The 18132-nt window shown below is 40.7% G+C and overlaps 1 protein-coding gene across 11 annotated transcripts in view; it reads right to left on the bottom strand.

The window, feature by feature from the left end:
* APTX (aprataxin) overlaps positions 1-18132 on the bottom strand; it is a 36355-nt gene that overhangs the window by 14874 nt on the left and 3349 nt on the right. For 6 of the 11 annotated variants that reach the window (XM_074330637.2, XM_088792983.1, XM_088792984.1 and 3 more), the window contains exon 2: positions 12749-12831. Coding sequence is in view for 1 of the 11 variants with exons in the window: in XM_019734155.3 (XP_019589714.3) it covers positions 1578-1606 (29 nt within the window). In the remaining 10 variants the exon portion in view is untranslated. Of the gene's footprint in view, positions 1-1577; positions 1675-12748; positions 12832-18132 lie in introns of those variants that run through there. The other 5 variants (XM_019734163.3, XM_019734172.3, XM_074330632.2 and 2 more) reach the window with 5 other exon arrangements.

Below are 18132 nucleotides of genomic sequence, written 5' to 3'. Positions count from 1 at the left end.
GTATTATCCTGGAAAGCAAAGGAGAAGGGAGTGAGAGGTATCATCAAGTTTCAAAAGCAGCAAAGGGATCCAGTAATGATCTTTTTTTCAATGTCTATCTGGTTTGATAATCAATCACTGATGACCTAAAATTTCAGGGGAATGACAGGTCTGAAAGCTAGACTGCAGAAGGGAATGGGAGGTGAGGAAATGGAAACAGAACTTAGAATACTCTAAAACAGTGTGGATAAGAAGAGGAAAAGAGTTAGTGGATGACAGCTAAAGAAAGATAGATCACCAAGAACTTTTCCTTTCTTTCTGGCTTGGGGGTGGGAGTGGGGGTGAGGGATGGCCAGGGATCTGAGAAACGTGACCTTGTTTATACGTGACTGGGATATAGACATGGACAGAAAAGACAAATGAAAACAAGCTCTCATAGGTAACAGTATAAAAGAAAGGTCAGAAGCAAAGATAAAGGGATTTGCTTTGACCAGAGGATACAGCTCATCCTGAGGCTTAAGGAAAGGTAAAGATGGGTGTAAATCTAGACGACTTTGTAAGAGGGAAAGCAGAGGCAGAAATCTGAGAGAAAGCACATCTGATGACCTCAATTTTCTCCATAAAATAACAAACAACAATGCAGTGAGGTATATGGAAGCTTAATAAACAGTTGAATAAAATCAATATAGAATAGTTGATAACATCCAGGCCTGTGAAGTCCAACTGCTTGAGTTCAAATGGTGGCTCCACTACCTACTCACTGTGTGACTTGTAGTAGGTTAATCTAAGCCTTTACTTCAGCTGTAAAACAACGTTAATTGTTCTACCCTACAAAGGCTAAATGAGGAAGTAGGTGAACCTCAGCGTCTGGCAAAAAGTAAGCATTCAACACTATTATCACTCTTATTAACAGTGAAGGCAGGATGAAAGAGCTAAAGACTCGTTAAAAAAGTTACCTGACAGCACAGGCTATGCAACCAAGATGAAAAAGCACAAATCCATATTGTCTCCCCATATGAACAGTCCTGTTCCAAGTGTTCCAACGATCCCCAATATGTCAAATTCCCAAAAAGCTCCAAACCTCGACCACATTAATTGCAAATAGAAATTAAATCCCTGCTTTGTTGAACCGCTATCACTGGTCTGCATGGGGAAAGGCTTGCTTCTTCTGGCCTTCCTGTAAGACCTGTCGAGGACCTATAAGAGTGAAGAGCCCTCAAGTTCCTTTCAGGGAGCGTTTCTGAAGGAAACAATGTCCATCCTGACAAGGTGAGCCGCCTCCAAGGGTGGGACAGTGCCCACTCTCTAATCTTTTCTCTGCTTGTTGCGACCAAGTCAGGGGTAGGTGTCGGGGGCACAGTTGAACGAACGCGAAGTGGGGCGAAGACCAACTGAGTGCCACCGAAAAAACGGCCCAAGGAAGCAGGGGGAAAGTGGGAAGCCCCAGAGCCCTAGAGCCCGAGGATGCAGCAACGCCTGCCGGGAAAGAAGCCTCGAGAGCGTTATTCAAGGCACATCACTCAGCGGGCCCGGCCTAAAGCCCACACCCACGGCTTTCTTGCCGGCCAGCAGAGGACGTACGCCTCCAACTGCCTTACCTCCAGACAGCGGAGATCAACAAACTCATGCTACCCCTCCGTGCTGCACCGCTTCCGGCGCTGTAGGATGACGTCATGAGACAGGCTGAAGAGGAACCAGGGGCATGACCAGTACCTGTCCGATGATTGGCTGAGAGGGTCTCGCCCAATGCCCGGATCAGGAAGCACCCGCAGCAATTGATCTCAGTGGGGCGTGGTCCAAGGGTGGTTCCTGGTAGTTATCCCGGGGAGGAGGTGTTGCCTCAGCATCTCTCTACCCGAGAGCCTTCCCGGTGTCACCACCTCTCAGTCTCCGAGTAAGGAGAGACCTCAGGCAGCTATCCCCTCTGTGGCTGTTTCTAGACAGTGGTGCAGCATCTTGACATTCCCTTCGTAAGGAGAAGCTCACTACTGTGTTTCCCCGAAAATAAGACTGGGTCTTATACTAAGTTTTGCTTCAAAAGACGCATTAGGGCTTATGTTCAGGGGATGTCATCCTGAAAAATCATGCTAGGGTTCATTTTCCGTTTAGATCTTATTTTCGGGGAAACGGTACCTTTAAAACCATGTTTTCCACCATAGATAGTACCTGCTTGTAGCATTGTTTTCCTGCTGCCTTTCAAAACGACAATCTGCTTTCTCCCCTTTCTGGGGAGAAAAGACTGGAGGGGCTAACTGCGAGGAAACCTTTTTTTTTTTTTTTTTTTTTTTTTAATTCTACCAAATGAACTAGCTGAGGCAGTCAGGGGAGACAGAAACAAGATGCTGGGATGAGATGTGTTTATCGATTTTTATAGTAATTCCAGGATGTTTCCCAAGAGTCATGTATTGCAATTATTCAAAGGCATTTTGGCAGATGGAAAAATTCCTGTCTCATGAGTGAAGGCATAGTTTATAATTTTTCTCAAACTCGACAGAAACTGAGTCTTAAGGAGTCACATTTCTTGATCAAGGTAGAATATTGTTTCCTTCCATAGAAAAGCAGAGACTTAACGGTATGACGGAGATACCGGAGCTATCAAAACAGGGTGGGAGGATCTTCCAGGAAACAAGAGAGACTTGCCCTTGTTAGCAGAGAAGATGCAGATTTATATTTGGTTCACACCAGGAAGTGGGGAAGCACAGGAAGCATCTCAGCAGGCACACAAACTCATGGTAGTGCAATGTGGTTCATACTGCTTGAGGGGAAAAGAGGTGACTGGGGACTTGACAAGTTTTGTTGTTCCTTCACATTAAGCGTCTTTTAGCCTCTGCTTCTACCTGACCTGCCTTTGTGTGTCTTGCATTCAAAACCGGATTGGATTATTCTAATTGGATTATTTGCCATAAATTGGGCGGAGTTTCCACGCCCAGCCTATTAGGTCTAGTCCTTTGTCTACAGCATATTACTGGCCAGAGGAGAAGGGACACATAGTACAATGCGTGACTAAGGGCGTGCATGGCAGGCACTTAAGACTTTCACGGATTCCAGAACCAAAGATTTATTATAAACAGATACATAGAAATTAACAGAAAGTAGTCTGCAGTTTTACCTGATGTAGCAACCTTCAAAGTGCAATTCTTGGATCTGAGGCAGCAGCCTCATGACACCTGGGAACTTGTTAGAAATGCAAATTCTTGGGCCTCACCCCAGGCTTACTGGTTCAGAAACTCTGGGGTTGGTGCCCAGCAATCTGTTTGAAGCCCACCGGGTTATCCTGGTGCGTGCTCAAGTTTGAGATTGTCTGATGGAAGACAAAGGCTTCAAACAACACATCATCATACATGTTACATGTGTTCTGTTAGCCTGCTCAGGGCTTTTGTGTGTGTGTGTTTTTTTCTAATTAAAATTTGTTTTTAATTATGGCAAAATACACATAACATAAAACTTACTATCAACTATTTTTAAGTACTGTATACAGTTCGGTAGGTAAGTATATTCATATTGTAGTGAAATCTATTTCCTGAACTTTTTAATCTTGCAAAACCAAAACTCTGTATTAAACAACTCCCCATTGACCCTTCCTCCAACCCCTAGCAGATATCATTCTACTTTCTGTTTCCATAACTTTGACCACGCTAGATAGCTCACATCAGTGAAATCATGCAGTAGTTTCCCTTTTGTGACTGGCTTATTTTACTTAGTATAGTGTCCTCAAGTTTCATTCACTTGTAACATGTCAAAACTTCCTTCTTAAGGCTAAATAACACTCCATTGCAGGAATACACCACACTTTATTCATCTGTCAAGGGACATTTAAATTGCTTTCACCTTTTGGCTATTAGGAATAATGTTGCTATGAACATGGTTGTACAAATATCTCAAGATTCTGCCTTCAATTATTTTGAATATGTACTCAAAAGTGAGATTGCTGGTTCATAATTCTATTTTTAATATTTTAAGAAACTACCTACTGTTTTCCATAGCAGCTACACTGTTTTACATTCCCACCAACAGGGCACAAAAGTTCCAATTTATCCACATCCTCAACAACACTTGTTATTTTCTGGTTTGGGGTATTTCTCTTAATAGCAGTCAGTTTAATGGGTGTGAGGTGATAGCTCATTATGACTTCCATTTGCACTTCTCTAATGGTTAGTGATGAGCATCTTTCATATGTTTGTTGGCCATTTGTATATCTTCCTTGGACAGATGTCTATTCTAATCCTTTGCCTGCTTTTTAATTGGGTTATTTTGTGTTGTTGCATTGTAGTTCTTTTTATACTATGGATATTAACCTCTTATCAGATATATGATTTGCAAATATCTTTCCCATTTTGTAAGTTGCCTTCTGACTCTGTAGATTGTGACCTTGGATGTACATAAGTTTTTAATTTTGATGTAGTCCAACTTATCTACTTTTGCTGCCTGTGCTTTTGGTATCATCATATCTAAGAAATCAGTGGAAGCTTTTCCCCGATATTGCATAGTTTTAGGTCTTCCATTTAGGTCTTCGATCCATTTTGAGTTCGTTTTTCACATGGTGTAAGGTAAGGGTCCAACTTTGTCTTTTTGCATGTGAATATCCAGTTTTCCCAACACGACTTGTTGAAAGCAGTCCTTTCCCCATTGAATGGTCTTGGAATCTTTGTTGAAAATCATTTGACCATATACGCAAGGGTTTATTTCAGGGATCTCTGTTCTATTCTATTGGTCTGTATGTCTGTCTTCATTGCCAGTACTACCCTGTTTTGATTACTGTAGCTTTGTAATAACTTTTGAAATCAGGAGGTGTGAGATCTCCAACTTCTTTCTTTTTCAAGATTGTTTTGACTATTCTGCTCAGGGCGGGAGTTAACTTTTTACCCCCAACAATTAGAAATTAAAAGATCTTGCATGGAAATCAGGATTCTTGGTCTTTTGGGGAGGGGAGATCAATAAATCCAGCAAATTCTGGTAACAAATAGCTGGAACTATGAGTGGCTGCCATGTGCTCTCCAGTTTGCCACTGTCTCTGTCCACGCATTTATATATACCTGTCTGGCCTCCTTTCTTTGAGAAAGGCCCTTCTTTCTTTGCTACTTTGAGACTTCTGGTCCAAGGGAAAGGCAGTTGGAGCCAGACAATCAACCTGAGGAAGCTGCTGTGGTCTAGTCCAGAGATTTGCTCAGAAGGAAAAGTATAGAGTTCTGGGAGATAGTACAGCTAGGAAATTTCATTTCATTTTTTGGGGGGTGGGGGAAGGGCGGTTGGTGGGAGGAGGATAGCGCAGGACGGAGGTGGATAGGATATCAGGAAAGACTTATCTGAAGAAAGGAAAATAATCAGATTCCAGAAAGATGAAAAGGAAACAAAGTGAAGACTTGCTAGAAGAATATTCTCAGTATGATTTAGGCTGAGGAAAGAGCATGTACAAAAGGTCCTACATCAGGACTTTTACCATATTCTTTCAAATGTGACAGAAGTTCAGTGGAGCTGAAGAGTAGATAGTGAAAGGAAAATGGTGAGAGCTGAGCATTTAGGAACTGTATGTGGGTTCATCCTATATTCAAAGAAAAACCCCTGAAGAGTTAGCCAGGAAATAACATTATTCGATTTTTATTTTATGAAGGTAACTATGGCTGCTGTGAGGAAGAATGGATTGTGGGAAGGGCAAAAACAGAAAAGTTAAGAGCAGTTAGGAGTTTACTGAGGTAATGCAAAGGATGTTGGCAGCCAAGATAAGGGGAGAGAGGTGGTCTGATTTAAGAGATATTTTGGAGGCAGCATCAAGATATAATCTTCTCTGTAGGAAAACCTAGGTCAGATGCCACATGATAAAAGTTACTTAGTGGGGATGGGACCAAAAGCTAGTGAGCTATAAACTTAGCTGCATGTTTCATATATATGAAAACTTCTCACTGCAAACACCTGCAACTCTACTTGTAAGCTTCCTCTGGCCCCAAGAGCCTTCTCTGACTGCAGACAGCCCAGAGTGAGGCACTTTAGGCCCCCGAGAACAGTAGTGTAGTGATATAAAGAAGTGATGGGTAAATTTGTTTCCTCACGCCTGGAGTGAAACAACTTTGAAGCAGGTACTACACTGTCTCCCAGAGGCTCTCCAGCAAGACTAAGCCCCAGGTGCCCCAAGTAGTAACCTGCACACTGGCTTCCTTCCCATCCCTGTCTCACTTCTCCACTTCCCAAGTGGCACTTCTTGGGATCATCTCCTAAACAAATGATTTGTATTCAAATCCTTGCCTCAGTGTCTGCTTCTGGGGGAATCCAACCAAACGCTCCTCCTGATTATTTTCTCATGATACCATTGTATTCTTTTTTTAGCTAACTTAATAACTCCTACGGCTTCCCAACTTTTTCATGCCAGGGCTCAAAGGTGAAATCATGTTTGCTGAGCACACTGGGGTAAACTTAAGGGCTATAAGGAGCTTGGTGGAAAAAAAAAGTCATTACATTTGCTTTATAATTATATGATAAGAAAAATAAAAAATAGAGTATTTGGAAAAATAATATTAAATATTCAAATAAAATATGCTTAAATTTTTCATGAGAAACTTGAGCATGTTTCTGTGAATATTATCTTTTTGACATTAGGTTTCATGATAAAATAAATATGTAATTACTGATTAAAATTTTTAATGATAATCTTTTCAAATTCTTGGTAGTTACACCTATAATTGGCACACCAGTAAAGAAATTCTCTTCTATATGTCATAGTGTAAACATGCTAATGTATCCATTAACTATACCCTACGATTTATTTTAAAATCTTCCACCTATAATTTACACTTTATTGTTTTCAACTCCTTCTTTTAGGACTGGTTAACTTCTCCTACTAGGTATTGATTACATAGCTTAACTATCTCAAGGGGATAGTCACTGTAATCCCAACTACTGACATTCATATCATTGATGGTTCAAGTTAGAACTTTTATTGCAATTCAGCACTTGGTATTGTGTAAATCATAGAAGTTGTGGTAGTCTCTCCTGAAAAATTTTTTTTTAATTGGAGAACAGTGTGTTTTTTCTAGGGCCCATCAGCTCCAAGTCAAGTTGTTGTCCTTCAATCTAGTTGTGGAGGGCACAGCTCAGCTCCAAGTCCAGTCACCGTTTTCAGTCTAGTTGTGAGGGGCGTAGCCCACCATCCCATGTGGGAATCGAACCAATAACCTTGTTGTTGAGAGCTCATGCTCTAACCAATTGAGCCATCCGGCTGCCCTGAAATTTCTTATAAACATGATAAAAAGAAGTCACAGGAAACCCTTCTACCTTATCCTGCCTTACCTTCTACAATCTCTTCATTCCCAGCTTTGTATCAGCAATACTGAACTTCTTACCCTTCAACCCCCTCCTCCCCCTCCTGTAGAGCGATAAATGAGCTATCCCTGCTAAGCCCTGGCCCAACTGCAATACTCTATTGCATTCCTTGACGTTCATGCTATTTCCTCTAGAATCTTCTTATTTTCTCCCTTATTCACTCTTGCCCTTTCCAATCCATTCACACTACAACTAGAGAAAATATTTCAAAACACAAATATGACCATGTAATTCCCCTGATTAACCTCGGTACTATTCCCAAACTCCAGGCCCTGCACCTCACCGTTACAGATATTAATAGTTAATGTAACTCCCAGAACAGGAGGGCCTGGGCTCTTGGCACTGTCAGCTCTTCCCATTGATCTGGTACGAGGGACATGGCTATAGGAGTCCACATGGATACTTCCATCCCATATTTTCCAGTGTCTTGGCCTCGAGCCAATGAACTCAGAGAAGCTCTAACTCTCCATTGGCTAGTACATTTATTTATTCATTCATTCAACAAATATTTTTGAGCACCTTCTACATGTCAAACATTGTTTGAGGAGCTGGGGCTACCACAGTGAACAAAACAAAGTTCCTGCTCTCAAGGAGCTTACAATCTAGTGGGGAGAAGCAGACTATAAACAAAGAAACATGCAGGTTATGTGGGGATAAATGCTATAAAGAAAAAGCAGGATAGAAAGTGATGAGGATATTTTGTGTATTATGGAAGGCCTTTTTTGAGCACAGACCTAAAGGAAGAATGAAGTCATGTGGATATCTAGGTGAGATGGGAAACCATCAAATAATTTTAATCAAAGAAGTGACTTTTTCTTTTTGAACCCCGCTGCCTCCAACCATCCCAAAATGACATAGTTCCAAAAGGATCATTCTAATTATTTTATGGCACCAGGGTCTCAAAGAGAGGGAATGGTTTACAACTCTGCAATTTCTTCAAACCTGATGTCTATATCCATTCAACAACCACCGAGAGCACCTCCTCTGTATTAAGACAATGAGCTAGGTGTTCAATTCAACACGCCTCTCCCTTTAAGGAACGTTCTATCTGGGATGCACAGCTCCAGCACATATTCACCGTTCACAGACTTACACTATTTTACTCTCCTGAACATGTCAATATCCTTCCTATCAAACCTTCAGATCTTGACTTAGCTGCTCCTTCTTCCACATCTTTCTCATTATACTTCAGACTGGACGCCCAGTGGCATTTTCCTGACCATCATTCACCTCCTCTTAACAACAAATTTGTATGTCTACACTTTTACACTATTCAGACAACTCTGGACCCTCCTACCTGTCACTTTCACTAGCAAAGCTCCAGCTCTGCATGTCAAAATAACAGTTTAATTAAATTTATTCTTTCTTTCTTTACATACTTTCAACTAGAGTAAAACATCTATTTACATAGAATAATATCATTCTAAATTATATGGCCTGTAACAAAAGTTTTTAACCTCTCCCAAGGGCTTTTTATACAGGAAAAAAAAAACACCTCACTTCCCACCTATGTGACTTTTCCCTGATGTCTCAGATATAAGGAATATGGCAAATGCAATTGAGGAGAAAAAAAAAAAAAGAAAAAAGTTTTTAGAAAATGTAGATTTAGCCTTTCTCTCTATGGTAGTCTTTACTTTCCTAAACCCTATTGATTCTCACTTCTCAGAATTCTCACCCTTGTATAGCCCCCCCCCCACACACACACACACACACACACACTACACTGACCCTAGACTCGGCCAAAGGACTGGCTTTGGCCAATGGGACACTAACAAGTATGATGTACACAGAGTCTTAACAAGTGCTTACACATTGTGGCCTACCCCCCTGGGGTGATCCTCTCCAGAACCCCGCGGCCATGCTGTGAGAAGTCCAACTTAGCTGCGTGAAGAGATCACGTGAAGGAGAACTGCGGTCCTGGCTAACATTCCCTACTGAGCTCCCAGCCAACAGACAGCATGTGAGTGAGCCCGGCTGGAAGGATCCTGCAGCCCTAGATGAGCCACCCCAGCAGCCACCACACAGAATTAAGATGAACTATCCCTGCTAAGCTTTGCCCTAACTGCAGAATTTCGAGCAAATGACTATTGTTACTTCAAGCCACCAAGTTTTGGGGCAGTTTGTCACAGAGCATTAGATAACAAGAACACTCTTTTTTAAAAAAAAAAAAAGAAAGAAAGAAAGAAAGAAAGAAAGAAAGAAAGAAAGAAAGAAAGAAAGAAAGAAAGAAAGAAAGGGGCACTGTTCCTGCTGGAATTACTAACACTGAAACGTCTGAACTTTGGATCAAGGGTAAATTTCCCTAATAAGAGAGCTGCCTTATATACTTGCATAATTATTATTTAATGTCTATTCCTCCATTCATCTGTAAGCTCCATAAGGGAAGGGATTATGTCTGCCGTGGTCAACATTGTTACACTTAGAAAAGACCCGAGCAAACAGTAGGCACTCAGTTAATATTTTAGTAAATCAACATTATGTTGACTTACTAGCTATATCAGTTCCTCTGTTTGAATAGGATAGTAATTCTTATGACCATTATTGTTATTAGCAAACACTTGCATAATGTCTACTATATGTAGACACTGTTTTAAGCACTTTGTATGTATAACGCATTTAGTCTTCACAATAACCATATGGACTAGATGCCATTATTATTCCCTCTTACAGATGAGGAAACTGTGGCACAGAAAGGACAGGTAACTTGTTTGTTGCAGGAATAGGATTTAAACCCAGGGAGTCAGTTTCCAGAATCCACATTCTTTTTTTAAACTGTATTATTCTTTTTTTATTATTAAGGAATCCACTTCTGTGACTGTCATGAAGCCCGGGCTGGGTTAACAGTGACGAGTTCTGGAGGTAACTACACTGGATTTTCTGGTTATAACCACTGTCTTCTCTCTCTACCTCAACTGAAAACCCAAACTCACAAGGCCTCAATCTCCGCCCTTCTGTTCCTGGAAGATGCCAAAGCCAACTATGTAGCAGGGTTTATCAGACGAGAGGACAAACCCCAACTTTGCTTTATGAGGCAGATAGCAATCCCAAACTTCAGACAGGTTGGAACTTGCGCAGGCCTCAGTCAAAATGGATTTTCTTAACCACTACACTCCGTCTCCCAGTTTCCTGTCCTAGGTCTGGCAGTACCATAGCTGTTGAAGCGAGAACAAGGTTAAGTTACACACCAGAAGACAAAGCATCTGCATCATGACGAAGACATCACTATGACTATGCAGGTAGGAAGCTGAACATAGGGACCTCGTTCCTGCTCCGAAACATCTTTATAATGTCAGTGATGACAGGAAGGTGACATTCAGGATGGAGAGGTGGTGATACCCACCAGAAGAAACACCCTCGTACAAGGCCCTACCCCCAAGCCTCTAACTCTGCCAGCTAAAATGACTGAACCCTGATCTATGAGCTTAACTCAATTCCAGTGCTCCTCACAGGACTGTACGGAGCCCTGAGTCGGTAGCTGCTAGCTCAGAACTGAGTCTCTTTTAAGGCCGGTGCTATTATGACCTGTGCCTAGAGCTTCCCGATGCTCAGCACAGAGACCCGTGGTAAAAGGCCCACGGGGCTCCATCACCAGCCCTGCCTCTGCTCTGAAGGACAGAGATGTAGGAGTCTGGATCTAAACCAACAGTACTCTCAGGGTGACCTGCAAACTGGCCTCCCTGTTTGATGAGTACAGTACTTTCTTGACCCAACACCACCACCAACAATGACAGGTGTGTGTACACACGTGCTAATGCCTCTGGCCTCACTCTCATATTTGGAGAAGACATGAGAACTTTAACATTAAAATATTGAAAAGGTGGTTTAACCTAACAGTAGAAGAAGTATTTCATAACTGTATTGCTTGATAGCTACAAAAGGGGCAGAATTGGGGAGCAGGATTTTAAGTATTGGTAATCATGGGGACCTCTCTAGAGGGAATCTTTGAGCTGGTCTTCCCCATTACATTTAGTCAAAAAATACTTCTTAAAAAAAAAAACACTTCTCGGCACCTGCTATGTGCCCATAAGTGTTCTAGGTGCGGGAGATAAAACATTGTGACCCACGATCACCGAGACGGGCGTCAACCTCAGGAGCGCTGCTTCGCCCACTGAATTGCTTTGTGGTGTGCCGTCAGCAGGTGGTAAGAGCCATCCTTGCGAACTGGTCACCTTATCAGGGATGCCACCAAGGACACTGCTGCTCATATAACACAATGTTCTCTTTATGAGCATCCTTGGGAGACAGTCCAATCTGATCTCAGTTCTAGGAATAGTTTTGCTTCTCCAGGGTAACGGGTTTGTTTTTAATCTATGGACCCCATGAACTGTAGGACCAATGAGGCTGTCAGCTTAGAGACAAATTCATGGCCCAGCTGTAGCAAATGTGAAGGTCATCCCCATATTTATTTTTAGCTTTGTCACTGGCTCCATATCGTCTCTATCATGTTTTTATTTCTTCATTCTCTGCACTTTTAATTTATGGATCTTGTGTGTGTGTGTGTGTGTGTGTGTGTGTGTGTGTGTGTGTGTGTGATTTTTTGTTGTTTTTTAGGTTTTTCTTTTATCTTTGGAAATGGCTATGAAAACTTTCTGGAAGAAGGTATCACGATCAATGTTTATAATACATATTTACATAAATATTATGATAGAAATGTGTCCAAAGGTTGATGTAGGCACCCAGAGAACTTATAAATCAGTCAAAAGCATTAGAGAAGAACTTGCATTAGGGGTCATTTTTTGAGTTAAGGTTTTCTTTTGTTCTGTTCTTTTATATTGAGCATGTTTTAGAGTTTATTCACAACACAACGATTGTTAAACAAAATTAAATTGTTGCCAATTGCAACACGGTCTTGCCTTAGATACAGACAATAGTTTAGAGGTTACCAGAGGGTAAGGGGGGAGGGGTGTGATAGATGAGGGTAAAAGAGATCAAATACATGATGATGGAAAGAGAACTGACTCTGGGTGGTGAACACACAATGTGATATATAGATGATGTAATACAGAATTGTACACCTGAAATCTCTGTAACTTTGCTAACAACTGTCACCCCAATAAACTTTAACTTAAAAAGTCTTGCATCATATGGGTTTATGAAACACCACAGAAATTGTTTACAACAAATTGAGGCTACTTCCGCAAGAGTTCCTTTCATCAAATTTTTTTTCTGACAAAAAGATCACGAGGCAAAACAATTCATATCTACATCAGAATTTCTGTGCAGAGAAGGAAATCCAGATAGAATATCAAATTTAATTTAGAAGATACTTAATAACAAAATGAGGTAAAGATTTAAAATAATAATAATCAAATAATCTAGAAAATATATATAAACAAAATGTTATCAACTGAATTATTCAAATGAATGACAGCAAAGAGGATTCAGGAATTTAAATTATCTAGGTCAAGAGTCTCAGATTTGGAAGAGATATTAAAAATCATTTAGTTCAGTTGCATACCTGTGCAACGTTCTTCTTTAATTCTTCATTGCATCTTGCAGGTGTAGCCCCAGCCTTGAAATTTCTCTGGATTGTGTGGTTGCCTGCGTGAGAACAGCGTGAGAGAATGAATACTTGCTGACACACTGTTTTAAGTGTGCGGGATCAGCAGATTATTTTTAAATACACTCAATTTAAGTTCCTTTTACTTCTCTTAAGAGTTCTAGCGATATCAAAAGTCATATTGACAAACTGCATACAGAGACCTCAAGAAATAGGTCAGGATCTCAGGGATGAAGCATTTCTTAATTTGCAAAAAGACGGCAATAAATGTGTTTACTGCGCACCCTCTCATTCTTCAACAGTATGGAAAATTACAACCATCTTCCTTCAAATGGAAGGCAGGAAAGGAAGGAGGAAGGGAAGGACAGAGGGAGGGAGAGAGGCGGTGAAAGAGGGAGGGAGGGAGAAATTAAACCAGATATACTCCCCATGACCTCTTTCAGCTACCTGCAAGACCTGGCCTTTTAAAGGGAATACTTTTATCCTGTCTTTGCATTAGGGCAAATTGTTGACTTTTAACTTAGAGTAACTAAATGGAATGCATCACTCTCACCCTTCTATTAGAATTTTTTTTTAACTTAAAAGCAAAATTATCTGAAAGTTGTTCACTGTTAAGAGGAAAGGCTACTCGAACTCAGCCATTAGTCACTCTGACATTTCCCAGAGGGGCAGCCCAGGCAGACAGAAAAACCACCAGACTATAATGCTTGGCTGGATGTTCCATGAGGGCAGAAACCAACTCTTCTTTTTCACAACTATATACACAGAGTCTGGCTACAAGTCTGGCACATTGTATATTCATTCATCCATTCAATAAGTACCTCTGGTTCAGTACCTACTTGGTACCAGGCAGTGTTCTAGATGCCTGGGAGACATCAGAAAACAAAACAAAGATCCCTGCCCAAATGACATTCAAATTCTATTGGGAAGGGGTGTGAAGAGAAGAGACAATGGGTAAATATTGTGTTCTGTCACAAGGGCAATGGAAAAAAGAATAGAGCAGGTGAAGGGAGATTGGGAGTGCCTGAAGCAGCAGATCACAACTCAGAATACACATTGTAGGCCTCACTGAGAAGGTGATATTTAAACAGAAGCCTTGAGTAAGGTGAGATGCTCAATAAACATTTGTTGATTAAATAAATGAATCAGAGCAAAATTAAGGAGGCAGGAAATTTAAGGCATTTTCTGGGGATGGCAAAAAAAACAAAAACGAGTTTGAGAAGGTAAGCTGTTGGAAGATGAACCTGTGATGGAGGTGGAAGGCTCGCTAAGAAAGGCCTGAGGTGCAGAGCTAAAGGATCTTAGTTTATAAAATTTAGACTTTACAAGAGCTTTCACTTATAGTCTCACTTAATTCTCACATCCCTAATAAGGGTAATTGCATCTCCATTTTACCAATAAGGAAACGATGCTCAACCTGGGCAATTTTCCCAAGATCACTAAGAGGCAGAGGCAGAACTTAAACCTGAGCTTCTGACCTCCACCTTGAGGCTTTCCCTACTGCCCAATCACCTCCCCCAAGAAAACGTACACAGGTTAATAGAAAGCAAGTTATAAAATATACTACTAAAATATGAAAATGCTCATATGCCAGTTATAAAAAAACATACAGCTACAAGGTAAAAGTTTAACGTAGTTTTTAAAGCTGTAGAGAAAGGAATAGATTGCGGGTGTGCAAAAAAATTAAAAAGCAGTAAACTAAGAACCTATTTTAAATCATGTGGACTGTGGTACTGGCAACAAAATATGTGGCTGCAAATCTATTTCTATCATAAATGCCTTTCTTTGTATTATAAACTTTTTGAAACTTTTAGTTTCAGATTGACTCTATTTCTCTTACAAATACAATATTTTGTGACTTTTCATTAATAAAAATCTTTCACAATTATACAAGAAATACATGAATACTTTCTTTAAAATGTTGAAGTCCCCAACCAATTCCCACCCTCCATCCTGGTCCTCAACCTCAGAAATAAGTAAGTAGTACTATCGGTTTGGAGTGTGTCCCCCAGCTCTTTTTCTGTGGCTACTTGTATACCCAAGTGCTTCCTGAGTGTCTACAATTGGATGTGAATATGTTTAAAACTAAATTTATCATTTTCCCCTCAAGGCCAATCTGGTCCTCTTTGATTTCCTGTGTCAGTAAAATGGCCTCACCCAATCAGAAACTTGACATTCCATATTTTATCTGCCCACTCACCCACCACATCTAATCATCAATCAATCCCAGCAAGTTTACCTCTTTAATATCTTGTGTTACCACCCTCTAGTCTCCATTCCCACTTCCACTGCTTTAATATTGGCCTTTTTTCCCTACTACTTCTACTGCAGTGCCAACTCCATGGAGTCGTGAGCTGTGCAGTCACACAGGGTCTCATGCTTAGAAGGGCTCCATGCTTGGTTTAATGCTCTGCTGTCAGTGTCTTGAAATTCTTAACAATTTTTTAACAAGGAGCCCTGTCTTCATTTTGCACTGTCTCACAAATCACATAGCCAATTCTGTACTACTGTAATGGCATCCTAACTGGTACCATTGTCCCAGTAAGGCCCTGCTGTAACCTACCTTTAACAATTCTATAGGGAATTAAAAAAAAGATATTCCATTAAAATTGGATTGAGCAATGCAGGGCACAGTGGTCTGCTCAATTTGAGGCTGAGTGTTCTAAAGTGTAACTTTAAATGGAAAAGATAAATTAAGGTATTAAATTCCCATATAAAGAAGGACTTAACTACATTATCTGTGGACACTTTTGCATAACAAGTACTTAGGGAAGATGGCCAAAGTAAATACAACCTTCTGTAAAGCCAAATGGTGTGGGCAAAAACCGCAGGCTTTGCATTCAGAAAGACTGGGTTCAAATTCCAATGTGACCACTTACAGTATGACTTTGCGAAAGTTATTCAGATTCTCTAATTTTTATTTTCCTATTGATAAAATAGAGAAAATTATCTGGCAGAACTTTTGTGAGACTCACAAAATACCAGGGACCCAGTTCAGCTCAACTAACACTCCGTGCCACACCACGCCTTCGTGCCGATGACATCAAGAGGAATAAGACTTCCCTTTAAAGGGTACAGTATAGAAAAAGAGGAGAGGGAAGGAGTAACTTCACAAGGGAGAAACCTGACAAATACTACCTCAGCTAAGTGATCAAGGTCAACACCCAAAGTAATAAGTCATCTTCATGGTATATTCCCTGGATATGAAACGATGAAACTAGCACTTTACCTCAGTGGTCTTCCTCCCCCAAAACCCACTAAAACCATGAGATGAATATTAAACAAACTCAAAGTGAAGGACAGGCTACAAAAATACCTGGCCAGTATTCCTTAAAACTGTCAAGGTTTTATCAAAAGTAAGGAAAATCTGAGGAATTGTGTCAGGAGAAGCCTAAGGAAACATGACAATTAAAATAATGAGGTATCCTAGATGGGATCCTGGGACAGAAGAGGGACAGTAAGTAAAATCTAAAGAAATTCGAATAAAGAATGGACTCTCGTTAATAATAACACTGTACCAACATTGGTTCATTAGTACCATTTTAATGTAAGATATTAACAATAGGGAAACCTGGGTGCCAGATATACAGGAACTCTCTATACTACCCTTGCAATGTTTTTGTAAATCTAAAACTATTCTAAAATTGAAAGTTTGCTTAAAAAAATAACAAGGAGGAGTAGGGGTTGGAAAGGAGAACAGCTCATAAGACTGAAACTGTGTATAATCACAGAGATAAGCAAACCAGAACAAATTGGTGACATACACAAAAATTTCCAGCCCCAATAGGCCCCACAGTCAATTAAAACCTAAATGTTGCAAGAAATTTAATTTATACAAGCATAAAAATAGCATTTTAACTACAATTTACTCTCCATTTTGTGCTTTGCAGTAAAATGTTTCTTTCCCTTTTTTCCCCACTTCTTCCGCCTCCCCCCTACCCCCAATCTGTTTCAAGCTAGTGTTTCTCAGTCTAGTTGTGTAGGACACAGCTCCCTGGCCCATGCTGGTATTATGAGCCTTGTGCTCCCCCTGGCTGAGGCAGTCGGTCGCAGGTTGTCGCCACTCAAGGCAGCCATGGCAGCTCACTGCAGCTCCAGGCAACTCACACCTACCTCCGGCTGCTACCGCAGCCCAGCTCCAGGGAGAGCTGTTGTTCACAATCTTAGCTATAGAGGGCGTAGCTCACTGGCCCATGTGGGAATCGAACTGGCAACCTGGAAGTTAGGAGCATGGCCTCCAACCACAATCTTAGCTATAGAGGGCGTAGCTCACTGGCCCATGTGGGAATCGAACTGGCAACCTGGAAGTTAGGAGCATGGCCTCCAACCACCTGAGCCACAGGGCCGGCCCTTCTTCCCCACCCCTTTTTTTTTAAAAAAAAGTTATTCTACACATCCAAAACTGGACTATCTTTCTCCATTCCCCAATTCTGCCCCCAACACAGCCTCCTCTTCCTCCTCTTTCTGGGCTCCCCATCTCTGGAAAGGCATCCCCAACCATCCTATTGCTCAGACCAGGAAGAATATTGGCTATGGCTCCTTCTCCCTGACTTCTGCATCCAGTCACCATAACCTGCAGATTCCAGTTTTATTATTTTTGTATTTCCTATCTCTCCATTTCTACTGGTTAGGCCTTATCACTTATTAATCTCATCTCACATCATAAAAGCTTTCTAAGAATCCATCCTTCATATTAGCACCCAAATGATTGTTCAAAACTGTGAATGTGATCAAATCATCTGTAAAATAGAGTTGCTGTGAGGATTAAAATGTGATAACATTCGTAGAGAGTTTAGCACAGTGCCTGACAGGTGCTCAAATAAAAAACAAAGTCAGCTGATAGAGCTTCTATCACCCATCCCTAAAATCAGGGCCTAGTTTTTAAAAAAAAAGTTTAAAACACAATAAAGAAAGTGAATATACAGTTACATGCACAATATACCTTGTTCATGAGTAGGAAGATCAACATTGTTTAAGCATTTTAATTCTCCCCAAACTGACTGATATATAAAAGCACTGTAATCACAATAAATATCACAGTAGGATTTGGGGGAAATCTGCCAGAAATATTCTTATGTTCATCTGGAAGAATAAACATACTAGAAAATGACAGGAAAATTGTAAAAAGGAGGAGCAATGAGGGGAACTAAGCCTCCCGGACATTAAAATGTGTTTTAATGGAAATTTAGTATACAATAGAAGTGGCATTTCACAGTAGTCAGGAAAAATAAAGTATTAAAAGTGTTAGACAAACTAGCTCGCCATTTGGAGAAAAAGTAAGTTCAGTTACTTACAAATAATCCTCAGCCCTTACTTTGGTAAAGTAAATTCCAGGTGGATCA

Source organism: Rhinolophus sinicus, chromosome 16 (genome assembly GCF_057876585.1).
Source record: "Rhinolophus sinicus isolate RSI-liver-muscle chromosome 16, RSI-T2T, whole genome shotgun sequence".
Taxonomy (NCBI): Eukaryota; Metazoa; Chordata; class Mammalia; order Chiroptera; family Rhinolophidae; genus Rhinolophus; species Rhinolophus sinicus.
The sequence above is the reverse complement of the archived record's forward strand: the minus strand, read 5'-3'. Positions and strand labels throughout refer to the sequence as shown.